At 40.2% G+C, this 21,085-nt stretch overlaps 2 protein-coding genes across 2 annotated transcripts in view; one reads left to right on the plus strand and one right to left on the minus strand.

Annotated features, from left to right (window-relative positions):
- The window catches only part of phactr1 (phosphatase and actin regulator 1), a 38,607-nt gene extending 28,307 nt beyond the window's left edge, over positions 1-10,300 (minus strand). Inside the window, exon 1 of the mRNA XM_050055238.1 lies at positions 10,138-10,300. Within this exon, the coding sequence (XP_049911195.1) occupies positions 10,138-10,249 (112 nt within the window). The 5' untranslated portion in view covers positions 10,250-10,300. The remainder of the gene's footprint in view (positions 1-10,137) is intronic.
- A 2,546-nt stretch (positions 10,301-12,846) lies between these two features.
- LOC126397066 (NAD-dependent protein deacylase sirtuin-5, mitochondrial-like) lies at positions 12,847-18,937 on the plus strand. Its single transcript, XM_050055543.1, has 9 exons — positions 12,847-12,941; positions 13,806-13,921; positions 14,073-14,206; positions 15,242-15,471; positions 16,163-16,246; positions 16,997-17,050; positions 17,138-17,261; positions 17,681-17,796; positions 17,902-18,937. Exons 2-9 carry the CDS (start codon positions 13,819-13,821, stop codon positions 17,972-17,974), a joined length of 918 nt encoding a protein of 305 aa, XP_049911500.1. The 5' UTR covers positions 12,847-12,941; positions 13,806-13,818; the 3' UTR covers positions 17,975-18,937.
- Positions 18,938-21,085: the final 2,148 nt, after the last annotated feature.

Genomic DNA, 21,085 nt, shown 5'->3' on the forward strand with positions numbered 1-21,085 from the left:
AGATTGGTGGTGTACCTGTGAATGCTGTGCCCCAGTGCCCACAGAAGAGGAATGCCTCTGTTGCAAGGAATGGGACCGGTTGCAGCCTTATTTTCAAGGTCTGGATGTGACTGAGGACGAGACACCTCCACCTGGAGTAGTATCCAGCTGGGCTTTATCTAGAGCTCGCGAGATATATTTCTAAAAATTTTATATAAAAAGCTTGTTTAGTGGACTAACTTTGCACTTGAAGGTTGCCCGTTCACTTACGTTTTAACAGGTCTGACGCTACTATGCGCCCCGGCTGTATCTAGGCTAACGGCTAACATGCTAACTATTATTTTTATGTCACTAGTCACTTGAAACAAATTTAGGACGATAGGAGACAGGTTGAAATAAACCGAAATTTCCCTTTAAAGGGAACAGCCGAAAGAAGAAGGTGTACATTTTTATTTCAAGTTCTGTCTGCTATGTTCATGCAGCACTGTTTTTATTTTACTTTATTCATATCAACAGGTTGAAGGATAAATAGCATTTTATTCTGTACAAGTTGTAAAACCCTTGAGGCAAACTTGTGACTTTCCAGAAACAAAGCCCCAGTTACTCTGAAAAATCCATAAATCTCACAGTGGATAGATTTCATAGGAACTACTTTCTACAAAAGCAATAGTCTTACAATTATTCTGAAAGACCGGGACATTGATTCTGCAAAGATCCACTGCTGTTGAGTTTATTGATGCTATGAATATGACATTCCACTCCTCTCCACTGTTTTGGGCGAATGACTGAAGTCTCAAGCAAATAAAACCCAACCTATCCTCCTCCTGTGTTAAGAGGTTTTAAATTCATGGTCATTACTGTCTATATGATTAATGTCATACTGGACGACCACATAACCTTCCCTCTCGTCTATTTCTGATGACTATCCATTACCCCACAAACTGTATCACCTCCTCATCCCATCTGGGCTTCTATCTCCATCAGGCAAAAAGTATTAATCATCCTCTGGGCTTTGATGACGCTGCTGCTAATTTGGGCCCCGAACTGAGACTACAGTCCTGACAGAGATTTAGTATGCAAAGTTAATGTGCTGCTCTGCTGCTGAGACAGGAGAGGTGGAGACCTGCTGCTTGGAGTCTAAAACAGACTCCCTCTGCCATTTAGCCACACAGCAGGGACACTGCCCAGTTACTAACTCTACCAGACTTCACAGCATCACTCTTCAGTAGACAAGCAGGAAGTCAGGTGGGGCAAAGAGAGGCTGCTTCCTCTGGCTTCCAGTGGATAAACTGTGCTAAATCGACAAAATTCTCATCATCCTCACTCCAGGATGTGCATAAACACTCTGATAGACTGTCTGTCTGGCGATATGTCATTATTATCAGACCTTTTTAACACGTCATTGAATGCAATTAAACACCTTTTTCACAGTAATACCCTCATACCCTTCAAATAACGATGGAACATCAGTTCATCCTTAGTTTCTTGTGACATAATTAATCAACTACCATGACCTGGAACTAGATAAGAGGCAGAAAATTGATTGATGGATTAACCAGTTGACAAACAATTGATTAATTTTAGTTAATTTAATTTGTTGCTGTAAACGACACATGCCCATAAGGAGTCAGTGAGCCTCCAGCCTCCAACATTTTTCAGGCCTAGGGTTCCTAAGCTCAAGACTAGAAGAAGCATGTACAATATCCTCTGTCATGTTTTGTGATATCAAATATCATGATAGAGTTAGGGTGTGGTGTGTTTAGAAAGAATTAAGTTTTGACTTTGCAATTTTATTCAGAAAGTGTATGTAGCTACTGTATTTATGCAATGTATATTCAGTCACATGAGTAACTTACTTAATATGCTGAGGCAAGAGAGCCATGGAAAGAAGGAAATCTCCTTTGTAGCTCCTCTTTTTTCGCAATTTTCTTGTCGGGGAGTGGAGTATTTTCATATTGAAATCAATGGTCTAAAGACAGAGGATGTCATGTGCTGTATAAACTGTGAATCCCTTTAAGGCAAATGTGTGATTTTGAGCTATATAAATAAAATCGAACACAATGTTGAATATAAAAAAACTTGGTTTCACACTGTTTTTGTGAGACAACATGAGCCTCTGTGTCTGGTTTGGTCTCTTTTTCTTCCTCTGTCTGTCTAGAAAAGTGTCAGCATCAACACAGCAACAAACACGGGGGAACAGAGTTAAATAAGGTGTGATGTGATGAGGAAGGACAAAGGAAGTCTGTGAGTTCAAAGGCAACAAAAAGTTCAATGTTTTCTCTTCTTCCTACTGTTTCTTGATCTCTTTCTTGCTCGCTGCCATTCATTGTTCAAAAGCCTCAACACCCCCCGTCCCTCCCTCCCTCCCTCCTCTCTGTGACTGGACCCGCTATGTGCTGAATTAATATAAAGTGACAGAACAGCAGAGCCTGTAGGAGCTCGTGTATGTGTGTGGTTGTGTTTGTGTGTGTGTGTGTGTGTGTGTGTGTGTGTGTGCATTCCTGTAAATGTGTGAATGTGAGACTTGGCATATCACCGGGATATGAGTCACCCCTCTCTTCTCCCTCTCTCTGTCTCCTGTATGCAGCTCATCTGTTTTGATAGGTGGCCTTCACCAACACAGACAGCATACTTAAGGAAAGAAACAAACAAACAAATCTAAAACGCTGTAACAGCTCCTGGTGATGTCTGCATTTTGTGGTTTGGATGTGTATGTGTGTTCTCTGCCTGAGGACAACTCCTGCAGCTAACCCCACAGGTTAAGTGCCACAAGGGGGCACACTTAAAAGCAACCACAGGGGGGGACAAATATCAAAGACAGGCTCACAGACTGACTATGAAATGAGGAGGAGTACACAGCAGGCAACCAATAAGGGATTAGGAACCAGAAAATGACATTACAGAATGCACCATGCACAAAGAAATAGCCTGACATGAGCCTGACTTAAATTTGTGAGGACACAGAATTTGCAAAAAGTAGTAGAAGAGTTAAAAAAAAAAAATGAATATAGATATGCTGCCTTGTATTTGCTTTGTGCATAAATACAATCATTTTAAGGAATTTTTGTTGAGAAAATTTTTTACATTATACTAAAGCCAGATAGTTAATAGTTGCACATGTAACGTCTGCATCAAAGATACAAAACAGTAGACATCAGAGGACAGTAAATATAAAGCAAGAGTCAATACAAAACAGTATTCTAGTCATTTTGAAAATTAAGTTAAAAATAATAACCATAGCTAAAAAAAGAACAAATACAGTGAGATATCTGTAAAACTGCAACCTGAAAACATTTATTTACTGAGATTTCTTCAACATGTAACATATCAGTAATCAGCTAATGACATTGGCCCTTGTTATTGATTAAATGGGCTCGAGCAAAACCCCAGAATTTTATCTCAGGCTGTGCTGAAGTGACTTGAACTCCCTCTCTTTTAAAATACAAAGTCACATGGTGTTAACTAGATGAGAGGTGGTGTGTTTCTTTGACTGACAGCTGTCTCAGTCTATAAACAACAGCTATGGTGATGCAACCTCCACCACCCATTTGCATGATAATCTGTTGGCCAATTTAAGGTTCTTGGGTTCAGAAACTGACAAAGATAAGGGGAATAAACTCATGCTAAAGCTAGGATTACCGCCTCACAATTGTATGTCTCTGCCAACAAGCTGTAGTTTTCATCCATGTCTGTCCAAACTCTATAAATATTGAAGACTCTCGAAGAATTTAATAAAAGGTTATGGAAGTTATTACTGTATTGTTGTTTACATGTACAAATAATTTCCAGTGAGAAACATGCTGTCTTCACTCAGAAATTATTTTTACAGAGGAGTACACAGTTCTCACGTGCAATGACAAACACCTAAAGCTCAAAATCAGCAAAACCAATGACTTTGTGGTGGAGTGAGAAAAATGATATCACATTAAATTGTAGCCATGACAGCAGACATGCTTCAAATATGGATGTTGCTGAAAAGAAGCAACAAATTCTGAAACATAGACACTCAAGATCAGTGTCATCAATTCAGTATCTGACCAAATGTCTCCCCTTCTGTTCCTGAGATATGAAGTTAAATGATGGCCAGAAAAGTGTTTTTGCAGAACATGATGTCACAGTGAAGCTGATCTTTGTCCCTTTAGGTACATTTGACATTTGTATGAAATTATGTCATAATTAACGTATGAATTCTTAAGTCCAAGTAAAGGTTTATGCCAAATTTGAAGAAATTCCCTCCAGCCATTCTTGAGATGTTGTGTTCTCGAGAATGGGATGGATGGACAACCCAAAAACATATTGCCACTGGTCACTGCTGTTGCAGGCGCAGAGGCATAAAAAATCCCTTCCAGGGTTCCATCACAGATGCTACAGTACAGATGCCAGTGAGTTCTAAAAGAAAAAGAAATACAAACTTCAAAAACATCAACAACACTCTATCTTCTAACATTCATCCAGGAAGAAATCCATATACAGAAGTCAGAGAAATTTTTCTCCAGTGACAGACTACTTCAACAGCCCATAATGCAATGCACCCACACGAAACTTTTGCTTTATCTCAGCTGGAAATGTGTCCTCTCTTGGTATGCGACTAGTATTACTATCACTTTAGCCCTCCCTGACATATGGGTGATGAATACAACAAGTTCAGACACGCTGTCTGAGGGCCGTCAAAAGGCATTCAGGGAAACAAAAATCACAGAAACTGTGTCCCAGTTCTATTCTAAAGGCTAACCTTGGGAGGAAATTTACTGGAAGTGACAAAATTAATACAAAAGTAATGTCAGACAAAAACATGTTCTTACAGTAGCACTGTATTAGCTTATTACTAACCCATAAAGCACTAAGGATCTATTAACCTTTAATAAAGCCATTGATCACTAAAGGGTGCCTTATAAAGTGGTACCAAAATTTAGCACACTTAAAATAATGCATCTACAAAAAACTAGAATTTTGAGTGTGCTAATTATGTACGGTACATATTTCTCACAGTGCGACAGGCAGAGGAACAAGAGGAGCTTCTCATAGCTGCAAAAATGTTTAAACAAATAACAAAAGATGGTAAGACACCTCTGGGAAAATCTTAAATGTGTGGGTTTTATTTGTGTCTTGCGCACGAGGGGCACGCATGTGGTAGTACACATGGGTGGGGTGAAACCCGGTGCAGCCAATGGTTTCACATTGTGTCTACAGATCAACAGATGGCTGTAATAAGTCAAGAAATACAGCAATGAGCCAACAAAGGCAGGGAAGAAGAAGACTGCTGGTTAGCTAAGATGGATTCAAACAAGGCAGGTTTTAAAATGCACAATGACTGCTAATGTTTAATGAGGACGGGAATTACTTAAACACATTTGTTAGACCTCAATCACATATACAGTGCATTTGGGTGAAGAACAATACATGTAAACAGAAACTTTGTTCACAAGAAAACTAAACTGATCTGATTGCCACCTGTCAGCACTTATGTATTATATCTGTTCCTGTCAGTACAAAAGTGCAATGATTTGTGTCATAGCTGCAAACTGAGTACACTAACGCCATCCCATCCCAGCTGACACTGGTCTGACAGGTCAAGACAGAAAACAGGTCTCCAGACCATCACAGGGCTGACACATAGCGGCAGAACACCATTCAGGCTCACAATAACACCAATAGCAATTTGTGGCTGACACAAGGAGAATGTGCAAACTCCACACAGAAAACAGTGCTGACCACAGCACCACCGTGATGCTCATACTGTAACTATGGCAGACATAAATATGAGAGGAACACTTGCACAGTAAGCATGTGAAGGTAAATGTCATGATCTGATGTTACAGATTTTTAACACCTCATAGATTATACACAGGGGTCATTTCCTTTATCCCAAACTTTTTAGTGCTCCTGTACTGTGACATCACAGAGGCTATGATACGTTCCCACTATCTTGATTGTCAACTTCAGTCTGAGTCAGACGCCTTCCCTGGCTCAGGTTTTCTCTCTGAACACAATGGTTAGCTTGTCTGAGCTGAATGGATGAACCCGCGTGCCAGCGGAGGAAGAGTGAGGGGTTTTGTATGTTTGGTGGGAGGCAGCAAGGCAGGAAGTACTCCTCTGCATTTAAAGCTGTCATGCTTCCTCCGTGTGTCCCTTTTGTATTCTGCCCAGGTAGTTCTACCATTCTGCTGCTCAAGGCCTGGCTAATGTATGCAGATAGCACTGTTGATGTATGTGCATGCAGGAGAGAGACAAAAGAGTATCACTTAGAGAGTGGGAGGTATGTGTGTGCACCGTTCCCACCATATTCTATGGATGAGAGCCAACTCTGTTTCTTTTTCACTGTGCCAGTCTTTATGTTGCCACAACTTAAAAAAGCCTCCATCCTGCCACCCTGTCCTCCTCCTCAGACTCTTCCTGCTCCTCTACCTCCTCTCATTTAAGACCTCTCTGTCTCAGTCTTTCATTCAGGTCTTTATTAGAACTCTCTGTGTTTGAATGAGAGCGTGGTAATGCCTGCGTCTTGGTCTTTGTGAGAAGGGCTAAGCTCTTACTGAGCTGACCTGGATTTACATTGCTGGATCGGAGCTGCGCTTCCTGGGATCTGGACTGGCTCAGAATAAGGGAGTGCAGCAGGAGTGCCAGGCTTTGAAATGGATGTGGGCTCATAAATAAGCATAAAACAATTTTGCAAGAGTTTTCAGTTTGAGGTTATTCTTAGTAACTTGCTCAATCATGACTGACTGGTTGGTCTATTATAACAAATACATGCTGTACTTGAGAATCATTGCTCGAACCCAGAGGACTTTACTTTAATGCTGCATTAATTAATATTTTTATACTAACATTGAATTAAATAAACTGCATAAAGTGAAAGGGGTCACTTGTGGTGACAAACCCAACTCTGGGCTCTACAGAGCTTTTTTAGCCTCTTTTAGCTCGTTGTTTTGGTTTTATGGAAGTCCACTACTCTCATAAGTCTTGTTTTTAGTAGCAATTTTCCAGACACAAGCTCTGACACTGTGAACTACCTGCTCAGCACCAAACAGTGGATAGACAAAATTAGAAAGTAGCTGGTGAAGAAAGAAGAAAATCTAGCAGCTAAAGAGCCACATATTTTTCTCAGGAGAGAAACCAGAGCCAGAAGAAAAGTGAACATTTAATTCAAAATGATCAGGTGGACAAATACGATTCACAATTAACATTTATGTTGCACCGTTTTTGCTGGATGTCTAAGTAGGCAAACGTTTGCCAACGCATTAGCCATTACAGTGTCCAAAAGCCATAATAAATCATCTGTCTGACAAGTTGTTGTCAAATAGAACACAAATAGATTGCTGCAGCTTTAATCTCTCTTCCAAACTGAACGGCTAATTAGATGATTTGTCATTGCTTTCTGAAATGACAAGTGTTCTCTGATCTGACATCCCATCTGCGAGACAACATTGCTTGTCAGCATCATTCAAAATCCTTACAAATGACTGCTTCAACAATTATTCATATGACCATTTATGAGTGTTTGAGTTTGGTTCAGTATAAAACCTAAGTGTTTAGATTTTGTGTTTGGCATAAAACTACTTGGTTAAGGTTACTTAACAATCAAAAGAATCCAATGAATTGGATAAAAGAAAAAAACATGTCGACTGTTGGTTGGAAACAGGGAATGAAAAGCAATCTGGCATGTCTACGCCATATTCTTCAACAACTCATTCATTGTCCCAGACCTCAACCCTCTGAAGGTTTTTATTAATGCTAATAACAAATATTTCACTTGGTTAAATAATACAAATATAGCTCCAAGAACTATAAAGTCACTTAAGAGGAAATGTGAGGACTAAATTGGGGTTCAAAAGGGTAGAAAATGCCACTCTTCACAGTTTCTCTATGTATTGGTTTAGGAGACTTCAAGATCTGTGATTATGTACATGTTTTATTCTTTAAAATTGCTGTTTGTTTTCCCCAAACTGTTTTGATACTAATAAAAATCATCAATGAAGGCCTGGAGTACAACACAAACAAGTAGCGGAGAGATGATTCTGCACTGATAGCAAAGAAACAAACTGTAGTGAAATCACCTCATGGTTCAGCACAGAATGTGGCTAAACAAGGTTGAGCTCAAGAGAGCANCCCACACACACACACACACACACACACACACACACACACACACACACACACACACACACACACACACACACACACACACCAGGCAATCACACACACATGCACACTGAAGATGGCATGGATATTTGTCACATATGAATGGTGACACACATCAAAGAAAAGAGTGGGCTGGATTTATGCAAAACAACAGCAGCTAAACACACAAACATGAAGTAAATGGGAATGGAGGGAGTGGGTGGGCAGATGGCTGAAAAAATATGAGATTAGACCAAAGCAATTTTGGGGGGAAAAGAAAGAGAAAGGGAAGGAAAGAAATCAAGAATGCTTGGCAGTTCAAGAAAAAGGTGTGAAGACAAATATCCCTCTCCTGACGTAGCTGGCAGTGCCTGCTGGATTCTTGATGATGCCACACCAGCCTCATGCAGCTGCAGCCTGCCCGCTCTGTTTTCAGCTAATAGCCAGGAGCAGCACTGTTAGCAAGACACAGCAGAGTCCCCCCCCTCCCTCCCTCCTTCAGATCCAAGCCATGCCTGATGGAAAGCCTGACACAAAGCTCCAAGAAAGAATAGTGTTACTCATATTGGGAAGGCTCGGCTAATCTCGCTAAGAGGAGGTGCTGCATTTAATAGGAAACAAAATGGAGAGGAAGATTGTTGAGGGCCAGAGAGAGGGCAGCTGAGAGAGATTATGGGTAGGTGGGTCTGAGCACTATGAGTCATAAAGGTCTAAGCAGGCTAAAAAAAAGTGAGTAAATCCTGATCTCATTAAGATTTATGTAAGGCTGCTCTGAACACACATTCTCACCTTTGCTGGAGGCAAAAACAACACAGGCTTAAAATAATAAAACACATCTACACATTATTTTACACACTAACCTTTGCATTAAAATTCTGTTTAACTATAGAGCTTTGACTGAATCATTACTGACTAAGACATTGCATGCTACATGTCCAACAGACTGGTGGTGGAAAATTAAGACAAAGCAGAACAATAGTCAGGCAGGGGAATTTTCTGCAATTGGCATCTGTCTGAAATGGAAAATATAGGCTTGAGTCTAGCCTAGACTGCCAGCCTATACAGCACCATGTGACTAGGATTTGTCACATCGGCCAGTTCTGGGGGAGGGTCGAACACAATTCGGATGCAGTAGCCCATTAAAAAACAGACAGCACTCTCATATATGTAATTTGGATGATCACCAATAAAGGAATGCCGATTCCATACAAATCCTCCGGGCTCTGTTCGCCTATTCTATGTGGCATATTCAGCACCGAGGGGCAGTGGACAGCTCCGCACTGATGTGATATAAAAGCAGCCTGCCTCGAGGATGAGGAGGGATTTTCATAGGAGAAAGAGCTTATTTTAAAAAAAAAAAGAAAAAGACAAAAAAAATGAACATGGATCCGGCTGTAAATCCATACCATGATGCCGATGATCCAGGCTCCGTGACAGCGTACCATCGTGACCATGGCAACAAAAGGAAACAATAACTTATCTCCCCTGTTTTCGTGCACACTAACTGGGATTAAGACATCACATTAGGGCGAGGATGTGGCATGCCGGAGCATCCATTCCTCACCCTACTCCAAATGCAATAATAACAACTGCATTTTAAATGAGTAGCCAGAGGCGGCCAAGTTCGCACAGCATTTCACTGCAGCCGACAATCAAGGCGGAGTCTGGTTGGAGCAATAGCAATCAATCGTCTTACGGGGATAATTACATTCCCAATACCTAGCCGTGCACCGCAGACCGCATATCACATGCATAGTTGGAATAAAAGCCAGCCTATGTGTGGGAAATTCTCTCCCAGCTCATCTCTCAGTCCGTGAGTCACTGTGTGGTTATCATACACCCAGGTGCAGCTGAGCACCATGGGTACCGCCAGAGCTGCACAATGAAAGCCCAAAGTCATGCTGATGCGTGGGAACTGTCAGTAAACGATGAAGCAATTTCTCTCACAGCGAACACCGATTCCCTATAATATTCCCCCGTGGGGACTGCTAACACGCCCCGACATGGAGTGGGGAGCATCCGTGTCGCTGGCTGGCTGCCTACCTGTCTCCAGGTGCAGAGAGATCCTCGCCTCGTTGATGTAAGGCGTGTCACTCTTGGACCGGACCCTCCGGATCGGTCTGCGGTCTACCTCCTCCTCCGGGGCCGCCGCCATGTTCGGCCAGCCGGGCAGCGTCCACTGGCGACCGGCGGGACTGCGAGAGACTCGGCGCCGCAGCAGCCACTCGTGCACCCGCCCGGGCAGACGGTGTAGGAGGGGGGCGGGCTATTGTAATGGCTATGGAGGGTAGGAGGGGAAAGAGTGAGGGAGAAGGAGAGATGGTAGGCTTGATGAGCTTCTGATCCTTTCTTTTTTTTAGCTCCACCTGCTACAGCTCCAATTCCACGCTCAGAACACACAGGCCAATACAAGCAACACAGCACATTCACATCAGTCACTGGATTTCACCTTTCCTGTGTGGCTTATATCTACAGGAGAGACGATAATTAGTCAATTAATTATTTAGTCAAGTGACAGAAAATTAATCGACCACTAATTGATTAAAATGACATTTAGCCTATCAAGCAAAAACAACCTGGTTCCAGCTTCTCAAATGTTAGAATTTGTGGCTTTTTTTTTCTTCGTTTTTTTACTAATAGCTATATTTGGGTTTCAGCCTGTTAGTCTAACAAACTAAGCACTCTGAAGATGTCACCATGGGGTCTGGGAATTTGAGATTGCATTATCACTATTATTTGACATGTATTAGGCCGATTAGTTAACTGATTTTTTTTTTTTTTTTTTTTAAAAAGATGATCTACAAATAATCTCCAGCATCTAGCATTAATAATGAAAATAATCATTTCTTGCAGCACACATCTTGAGATTCTCAGGATGAGTCAGCCTTTAAAGTCACTCTTGTAGGAAAAACAAACACAAAAGTAAAGCTCACACTTAATACTGAAATGCCATTAGTGAATTAAAGCACTCATAGTAGTCATTATCCAGAATCCAAACATGCTTGTGTGCAGTTTGGACCATTTTGGTCATATTTTGCAAAACATTTCTTTCCTGCTGGTTGCAAATATATAGCCAATCTCACATCTTTACACTTAGGACAATGCCCCAGTTACAAGCACTTTCTTTAAAGTTATTTTAAAGAAATGTCAAACCTTTAAATTCTGATTTGAGCAAACAAATCATCATATGGCTCTTTGAGAGAAGCTTTCTGACATCACAGGCCAATAGCTTTGTCTTTAAGTTTAACAGCACCTGTATGACTGGCCAATAGAAATGCATTCAAAGTTTGACAAAAACATATGTTGTAATTACAGATAATGGAGTAAATAAAGACAAGAAAAATACCAAACTTATATATTCCATAAGAACACCCATGGTATTTTGACAATGGCATTGTCAGTTTTATCAATAATGTTACTGTCAAAATCTATATAGACTAAACACTGTAGCTGCTTTTTCTTTTAAAAAAGCCAGCTCTTGTACAGTATTATCTAACACTCCCTATATGGAGCAGGAGTAGGACTACAGGGATAGAAACTGTGGAAAAGGCCTTTGCCTTGACCAATTGAAAGAGCACTTGAGTTTAGTAGTACAAAAAGGGAAATTGTAATGTTAGTAAAGTCTCATACCAGCTAAAACATATAATATTATTCTTGCGTGCCTCATCTGTTTGTGTGATCTGGCTGCTGGAACACTGAAATATACCCACTGGGACTGCTTGAGTAATTAACCAGTCTGTCAATCAATCTCAGGTCACACAGAATGATCATAGTAGAAACACCATAATATATTCCTGTGTTAATGTTGTGCTTTATACTCTGTTTATCCAATGCTGGCCTCTAGTGGAGAATGAAGAGTAAAAAATGATTATAAATGGGTTCAATGGGTTCACTGTTATTTGAGTAAGAATTCACACTCAAGGGACGGTGATTTAATGTAAATATGAACTATTTTGTGATTGGCAGCTATGGTCAGTGGCGGAATGTAACTGTATATTGAAGGACTTGAGGTACTAGTGCTTTACTTGAGTATTTCCATTTCTGCTACTTCACCACATTTCAGAGGGAAACATGATACGTCTGACTCCACTACATTTATTTGATTCTGATTCAGACTAATAATACAAAAAATTTCCAACAAATAAATTCTGATGTATTATTATAAATTAAGATAAGACTTTATTGATCCATTGGTAAAATACCCAAGCTACCCAGGCTATATAAGAAAAATATAAAAATCACTTTACCAGCAGCAGTACTGACAGAATGTACACATTAATGCATCAGTGATTATAATCAATAATATCACTGAACATTATTCAGAAACAGGCAATTCTGCATAATAAGTATGTTTAAGTACATTTTGATGCTAATACTTATGTAGTTTTAGTTAAGTAACATTTGAATGCAGGATTTTTACTTTAACACAGTATTTCACTGTATTGCTACTTTTACTCAACTGTAAGATGTGAGTACTCTTCTTTTATGAATAAAAGTAAATGAGGAAGCACATTAAATATGTAGTTATTACGAGCAAACTAAAAAAGTTCAAAAGTAGGCCTACAAGAAGCTGTATTTTCTGCCCACAGTGATGTCTCTTTGGTGGTCAATGTTACTTAAAAACATTATTACACATACAGTAAAAAGACTAGGCTACATTAGTGCAATTGCTCCCTCTGCTGGTCATATGTTGTTGTTGGTGGGGTTGTTTTTTACCTCGCTGACCCTCCTCATAGGCTCATTCCCTCACAGCTAAACCAATCCACTAACTACAGCTGCTGAGCTGGTGAATGACAGATAACAACGACACAGTTCCTGCCTCCTTCAGCTGATGGTCCTGGCTCCAGGTAGCTACCGTTAGTCAGGGAGCGTTAGGAAAATACAGCTCTAACAAAGGTCCCACGACTCATCCCTGGAAATACATATACAGCCATGGGCACACCACATTGCCTTCACAGCGTAATGTCGTCAATGGCTTTGTAGCGCTAGCTAGCTTCCGTTAAATGTGCTCACCAGCTGTTAGCTCAGCTAGCTAGCATATGTCAACGCTAGCTATCGACAGCTTTTGTTAAATACGGTTAAGGAAGGTCCATGCTTGTTATTGCGCAAGAAAACTATCGTAGTATTTACTAACGTTAGTGTGATACTGAATTAATCTATTGCAATGCCCTTGCACATGTCTCATTGGTAACTGTTAGATATAATTAAGTAACGTTAGCAGGCTAGTTTTGTGCTTAGGTGACCTTTTAGCTTTATAAAGCCTCAGTGACCTTCCTGAGAACAAAAATCACCACAGTGTGAGCTAGCACCAGGTCGCTTTTACATCACGAGACTTTGGCAGACCTTAGCAAATGTTTTAGTGAAAGATAAAAACTAGTCAAACTTTGAAGAAAACCTTTGTGTGGCTATTTAGAGACTCTCACCTCAGTCTTAAAAGCATTTCCATGCTGTCAGAACAATAGTTTAGAGTGAAACAACAGCTGTGCAACAAACAAACAAAAATTCTCGTTTTCCTATTTTTTTTGTTCATACAAACAAAGATGGCGGCCAGAAGTGACAATCATAATATATATACATATTGTTGCTCCTTTGGCTTGCAGTTATTTGAAGAAAATAACGTGTGCAAACGTATCAACTGTAAAACCAGTACTCACACTGGTTGCATAAAGTGTTTATTTCCATTGTGAATACAGTCATACTTTTTTCCCTAGTAGCCAAAATCCAATGATCGTGCGCCAGCTCACCTGTAGAGGCCTCATAAACTCTCACCTTCATGGCCACCTGAAAAGACTGCGGGGCTGCCAAGACATGGCCAGACCAAGTTCAGGTAGTCTTTATTCTTTACAGTTACCGCTTTTGTTACCTCCTCTTCCTGATGAGCAATTATTATGCAGTATAAGTCATCCACAAATCCACTAACTTATATTATTATCATTTGTCTGTCATATATTTGTGTTTCTGGGTGTGTTGATGTTCAGACCTGGCATCATTCAGGGAGATTTTCTCCAAGGCCAACCATATAGCCATCATCACTGGATCAGGGGTGAGTGCAGAGAGTGGAGTCCCCACCTTCAGAGGAACTGGAGGCTACTGGAGAACATGGCAATCACAGGTTTGCAACCATATTATTATTTTATTGAACTGTATTGCACCGCAGACTGCAACCTTTCAAATGATTGTGAAGTCTAAACAGTCTGGAAAAAAAACTATATTACCTTCATAAAGGGATGATTCATTGCAGGACTGTTGTATTTAGACTGCATTAGTTTCAGCTAGGTATATACAACAAACTGGCAACTGAGTGTTTTCAATAATATTCATTTTAATTTATATCTAATAATTTTCTGCAACTTACCTGGGGTGTGTCACATTGGCAGCCAACTAAACAGGGTTGTCCAGATGTCCCTCTCCCCAGCAACATTTTCCTGCTCCTCCTGGGCAATCTTGAGATGTTCCCAGGCCAGATGACATAAATAATCTTGCATGTTCTCTGTCTACGCCGAGGTTTCCCAGCCTACACCTACTAGTAGGAGACCCAGAGGGGTAATTTAATTTTGTACATCAACTATGTAAGAAACTACCCTCCCAATACTCATATCCATATAGCAGCCGGCAATCCTCCTTAGAATAAGGAACATTTTACTCCTGCTGCTTCAGTTTTCACAGATCAATCTATCACTCTTTAATTTGTTAAAACTGCACGGCAGCATATTAACAAATTTCATTGCATGATTGAAAGACTCATAAAACTGTGATAATCTTTCACAAGGGAAACTTTGCTGAGAGTGCTAAGAAACTTAACAAGTAACTCTACAGTCCTCCTCTGGTCGAGGAGTCTGTATCTATTAAGCATCTCAGAGACAATCCATGGAGTGCACTGAAAGTTTTACTGTGACTAACAATAGTTAGAAACTGAGATCACCAATTCATTGGGAACTTCATTGCATTTCTGAAGCTGTGTAGAGGAGTCTGCACTCAGTTGTCTCTGTAGCTCTTTCATCTGTCTTCCATTATCAAGCCTGAATGTCAACAAGCTGAAACAATTGTGAAAAATAGAGCTTCAGGTAATAATTTTCTTCTCAGAAACTTTTTGACCGGCGTTGATTTTTGTCGGTTAACAACCCTTTCTCACGTTTTCACCTTTCAGAACCTTGCCACGGCAGAGGCCTTCTCCAGGAATCCCTCCCTTGTTTGGGAGTTTTACCACTACCGCCGTGAGCTCATGCTGACTAAAAAGCCCAACCCTGCCCACAAGGCCATCGCAGAGTGTGAGGAGCGACTGAGCAAACAGGGACGTACAGTTACAGTCATCACTCAAAATATCGACGAGCTCCACTGCCGTGCTGGATCCAAAAACATGCTAGAAATACACGGCAAGTAGAAAACACTGAAGACACCTAATACCAGCATGGATTAAATAATGTATTCTTAACTATTCTAGCACTCAACTAAGAATTAAAAAGTAACTTTTCAAGCAAAAAAATGCCAAAATTGTCTGATTTTAGCTTCTAAATTTTGAAGATTTGCTGCTTTTCTTTGTTGGTCAGACAAAACAGTAAATTAGATGGCATCACCTCAGACATTTGGAAATTGTGATGTGATTGTGATTAGTTTTGTCTTAGAAGACATTTCATCTCTTATCCAAGAGGCTTCATCAGTTCATGCTTGTCAGACTAGGCTGGAACTAGTCTGACAAACTGGTGTGGAAACAACCCAGGTATTTAATTTCTGGTTTCACAAGGCCAATGATGTCACTGGTTCGTTAGTGCTCCAATGGTGTGTCAACGACGGTCGTTGAAACTCCTGCTGCAACAGTGGTCGTTGGAGTCGTTAGAGTCACATGAGGCCATTTGTGAACGACCATTGTTTTTAGAGGTTAAGCTGTTAAATCTCCTGGGCAAGGATGAAAGGACAGCATTATAGGTGGTGTTGTAGACCTCCTCTATTGAGAGATGGTTTCTCCAATTTGTTATTGCACTTGTTCTTTTCTTCATCTAACTAATTCTAACTAATTAATTGAGTTGTTTCAGCACTAATCTGTTGTCTCTTGTATTGTAAATCCAGGAAGTCTATTTAGAACGCGCTGTATGAGCTGTGGCCATGAAGCAGCCAATTACAAGAGCCCCATCTGTGTCGCTCTAGACGGCAAAGGGTAAGAGCTTCCTCTGACGTTTGCTGAATAGGACTGTTGTCCTTAACAATATGAATATGTGCTAGAAGAGATATTGATCATATTTATTTGAGCACAAAATGCCAGAAAAAAGTCTGTTTCAGTCTGTCAGATGTCAGCAGCTAAATAACACCTGATGACGTGACCGAAACGAAATGTCACTCTGTCACTTATCAGACATTTAAGATGGATGTTTTTAATAGCGGAAATGTTCCACTAATAAATCCAGTGTCTGCTCTGGATGAAATGACAGAAGTCCTGTGCTGCGATTCAAAATGCTTATCTGAACAGATCATGTAACGTTAAAACTGATCTGTACGGACTGTTAATGGTAATTCTGATGAAATCTCCAGTCATAAAGGTGACTTAAACATCTCACTGTGTTAAAGCTGAATTTAAACATTAGTGGGAATGAACATATTCATGGAGAAGATTAGTAAATAAAATGAGATCAAATTAAATAAATTAGTATTGAAAGTATTACTTTGCATGTTAGTTTTCAGGCTAATGTGTCTTTTTGGTCAGTATTTCATGTTGTTTGTTTTATTATTTTATTGTGTGAAAAACAGATTAAATAGTCAACCACATCTCACCTAAGATGCTTTGGATTTACTAACTATAATGTATTTGAAGAATGCCCTGTGTAGCTGTTATATGAAGGAAAATAGAAATATCAGATAGGGAGTTTGTGTCAGTATTAAATGACATGAATTTATCAAACTGCCTCCTCAGAGCTCCAGACCCAGAAACAGTTGATGCCCAGATCCCTGTTGATCAGCTGCCCAGGTAAGTCACGCGCTCATGTTCTCTTTAGTGCTCTGTTCTTTTCAAATGAGGCTATTTGTTTTGACAAAGTGTGTGTGTGTGTTTCAGGTGTGAGCAGAAGGGCTGTCACGGTCTCCTGAGACCAGCTGTGGTTTGGTTTGGAGAGACTCTGAACTCAAACATCCTCAGCCAAGCAGAGCGAGTGTTGGACAGCTGTGACCTCTGCCTCGTGGTACGTGTGTGTGTGTGTGTGTGTGTGTGTGTGTGTGTGATTGCATGATAGAGTTCATAACCAAAATTATAAAGTGCATCAATGCTACTGCTAAATTTTCTTATGTGCCTGCCACTTTTTTTACATACTCATTTATAATTGTATGAATGTTTGATATTTCTCACAAATGTCTTTGACAACATGCAAATTTGGTCCAGACTCAGGAGTTATCAAAGTTTTGATAACTCCTCATACCATAAAAGAAATTCACAGTAAAAGATATGTAACATATATCTGTGAAAAAATGAATAGAGCTGTGCAGTGTGTAAACAAAGAGGAAAAATAATGTTATATAAGATTATTTGCAGTAGGAATTATGCTAATGCAACTTGTCAAGGTATTCACTTCATTCAAATTTTCAATAAAATCTCACTCTGCAGGTTGGCACTTCCTCCATTGTGTATCCAGCAGCCATGTTTGCTCCTCAGGTGGCAGCCAGAGGTGTTCCTGTGGCTGAATTCAACACGGAAGACACACCGGCCACCATGCGCTTCATGTACGTTTTATTTACTTAATCACAATCAGACATGGGCATCACAAAATATCACTAATTTCTGTCACGTTTGCAGCATAGACATAACTACTCCTTTTTGTTTTCCAGGTTCCACTTCCAGGGCCCCTGTGGGAGCACTTTACCTCCTGCACTGGCACGCCACGAGACTGAGACAAAATAAAGATGAGTCCTGGACGTCAGCTGCACACAGACCAGACTGTCTAACAGTGGAGGACTTTATTGGTACAAATACCAAAAATACTGGGTTGAATACAATGAATACCCAACATAAACAGGGTGAAGACGGGCTTCCTGAAAATAATGCCAACAAAATGAAAGACAAAAAGGAAACAGTTTCTTCAAGCTGTTAAACAGATAAAATTGCATGCACACAACTTAAGGCATTTAATTTCAAGTTGATACATTTTGTCTTTGTGGTGTCAAGCTTTAATTATGTATTCTCTGAATTAGGACATGATGACAGATTCAACTATTTAATTTTTCTGTAAATGAAAAATTCATTTCCAATTTAGAATTTTTAACATTGTAGCAGATGTTGCTATGATGCCAAATCACACAACACTAGTGCCCTATACTGACTGTTGCCAACACCAAATTTAAGTTATAAATGTGAAACTTTTTCATGAGTGTTTGTAAAATTTATGAACTGTGCTGTTTATAACAAGCAATGTTTAGAAAGAAAATGTTGAAAATAAGTAGCAATGACAACAGTTAAAATACAGTCACATGTAGGCCAATGTTATCACTCCTTTTATCCTGAGTTAGTATTGGAGGTCAGACAGTAGGGGGCAGTGTTTGGCTGCTGCTGTTGAAGCTATGACTCCTCCAGTGGGGAAAAAAACCTGACTCCTTCTAAAGGATCTGTGGGCTCTGCCTGGGATATATTTTGTGTGTGTATAAGTCAATTCAATGTTGTCTGAATTTATGGGCAGTGATGAATACTGTGTATGATGCCTTCCAGTAAGCCATGAGTAAGCCCTAGTAAAACCAGGGAAACCAGTGACTGTGCATCCCCCAAACCAGTCATGAGGAGATGGATTTATTACCTGCATGTTAAAGTTCGGACATGATTTTAACAGCATATTCATAAGAAATGAATAAATGAATACTGTTATAAACTGAAGCGTGTCACTGCAGAGCTTCCTCATAATATGTGCATGCGTTACCTAAAATACTGCATGAGTTGCAAATGATGCAACAGTGGGAATCAGAAAGGATCAGAGCTTATTACTGCAGTGTGTGGTGATGGGGATGGTAGTGAAGGAGTGTGTATTAACTGTATGGTGCTCTATATGCTGTCTGTTGTAGGCATTCTGCTCAGGCTAAAGATGGGATTGTGCCTGACACCTCTTGCTCAGCCAACCCAACCCCCAGTACTTCCATTGTCAACAAATACACACACCACACAGGCCAAGTCCAGTACTGTGTGTGTGTGTGTGTGTGTGTGTGTGTGCGCGTGTGTGTATTTATGTGACTGTCCTTGGTAGCAGAGAAGTACCGCTGGATGGGAATCCCTGCAATTGCCAGGGTGTACTGTATGTGAAAACAATGTGAAGTAGCTCACTTCATTGAAATAGGATGAAATTATGATTTGGCAAATATCCACAAATTTGTGTTGAGGACAAAAATAACCACATAACAATATGAATTAGTGTGATGATGACATTTAGTATTGTTATTGTCACAACAAACAAAAAACTATGTAGCTGTGACAGTTGAACTGCACCAGGACAGTGGTGGAAAAAGTACTCTGATTTTTTTTTGATTTTTTTTTTACTTATTTTAAGATGAAACTAATTTACACTTATTAATATTCTGCTATTTTGGGTTTTAATGAGGGGGAAGTACACAGAAGCATAAAATGGAAATACTCAAGTACAAGTACTTAATAATTGTACTTGAGTAATTTTATTTTTTTACATTCCACCATTGCAATACATCAAGCTAACCTGAGTCAGTTGTAACATCTGAGCACCACAAGCTGTCTAAGTAGAGAGCTACAAGAGTAGCTCAGTGTAATGTTCAGCTTGTGCCACTTGTAACAGCACAAATGTAAACTTGACTAAACCTTTAAGTGTTAAGCCTCCTACAGACTGTGATTTTAGCAGTCTTATAAGTTTAGTGCAAGCTACACTGTGCAACATCAAGTTTGATGTTTACTGACTATACTGCATGATGACAGTGCCCACTGAATCGCAGGCTACGATGTACTATAGCTTTCCATACTGAGTGCACTAGGATGCTGCACGGGTTATTACTCTTGCAACTGTGAAGCACAACATAGAGGATCACATTATTACATAAGCTAAAGTTCTGTGGCCACTATATACTGCAGTTCCTTCCATGCTTCGTCCTTCTTCACGCGTTCATGGTAAGAGCTGGAGGACACATCATACAGGCAAGGCTTCTGGTGTCACAACTCCACAGGGTTTTCCTCTTTACTGGAATCTCACACATTTCTTTAAGCACATTTTGTCTCCATGGCAAGCTGCTGTCCGTCTGTTTGTTTGGGTTTAGTGCCAGTGCGGCATTTCATTTCTATTGGTTGGTTAGTAGACGTAAGTCGTAACAAAGGTCACACTGTGACATGGTCATCCCAAATTTCTGACATTTTCAGAATGTTATCCTAGGCTGTCTTTTGTTGCAAGGCCATGACTACGGCCATCCTAGAACCTCACTGTACAACGTACAACCACCGTTTTAGAGCCACAACAAAGTTGAGCCAAAGGTAAATTAAAGCTTCAGCAATGTGTTTGTGAAATCATATGAGTATCTTTCAAAGCTAGAGGGTTACATCCCTTCATGTAACTTGGCAGAAACACAGTCCGTAGAAACAAAAGAGGGATGTAACCAGTGTGATGTGACAAAGTTAGTAGATTCAGCTGAATTTTATGCCCCTTTTCCACCAAAAGAATTCCATATGTGTTTTTTTTTTTAACTCTGGAAAAGTCGCTAAACATAGTTGATTGACTCAGCTTCCATTGCCAGTAGATGAGCATCCATTTCTGCTGTTTTTTCTGGTGTTACACATGTGATGCCACAAACACGCCGGAGAGCAGGTGAGTAAACAGTAAGCAGCATGGAGGCCAGTGGCCTTTTGTTTTTTTAAAGAAACGGTTACTTATTCAGTCTTTCTTTTAAACTCTGCCAACTAATTTGGAACAATGTACAAGTGCTGCTTGGATTGCGACAGAATTTGTGGTGGTGTGTCACTACATAATGACTCAAAAGGTGCAAATACAAAACTAGCGTGTCCACCTGTGTCCATAAG

This window comes from Epinephelus moara, chromosome 10 (assembly GCF_006386435.1).
Source record: "Epinephelus moara isolate mb chromosome 10, YSFRI_EMoa_1.0, whole genome shotgun sequence".
Taxonomy (NCBI): Eukaryota; Metazoa; Chordata; class Actinopteri; order Perciformes; family Serranidae; genus Epinephelus; species Epinephelus moara.

What these genes read in the sequence shown, in the direction of transcription:
- LOC126397066 (XM_050055543.1), top strand. Translation starts at nt 13,819, where the DNA reads ATGATCGTGCGCCAGCTCACCTGTAGAGGCCTCATAAACTCTCACCTT. An exon ending in CATGGCCAGACCAAGTTCAG is followed by an intron (nt 13,922 to 14,072) that starts GTAGTCTTTATT and finishes GTTGATGTTCAG; the next exon opens with ACCTGGCATCATTCAGGGAG. An exon ending in CCTGTTGATCAGCTGCCCAG is followed by an intron (nt 17,051 to 17,137) that starts GTAAGTCACGCG and finishes TGTGTGTTTCAG; the next exon opens with GTGTGAGCAGAAGGGCTGTC.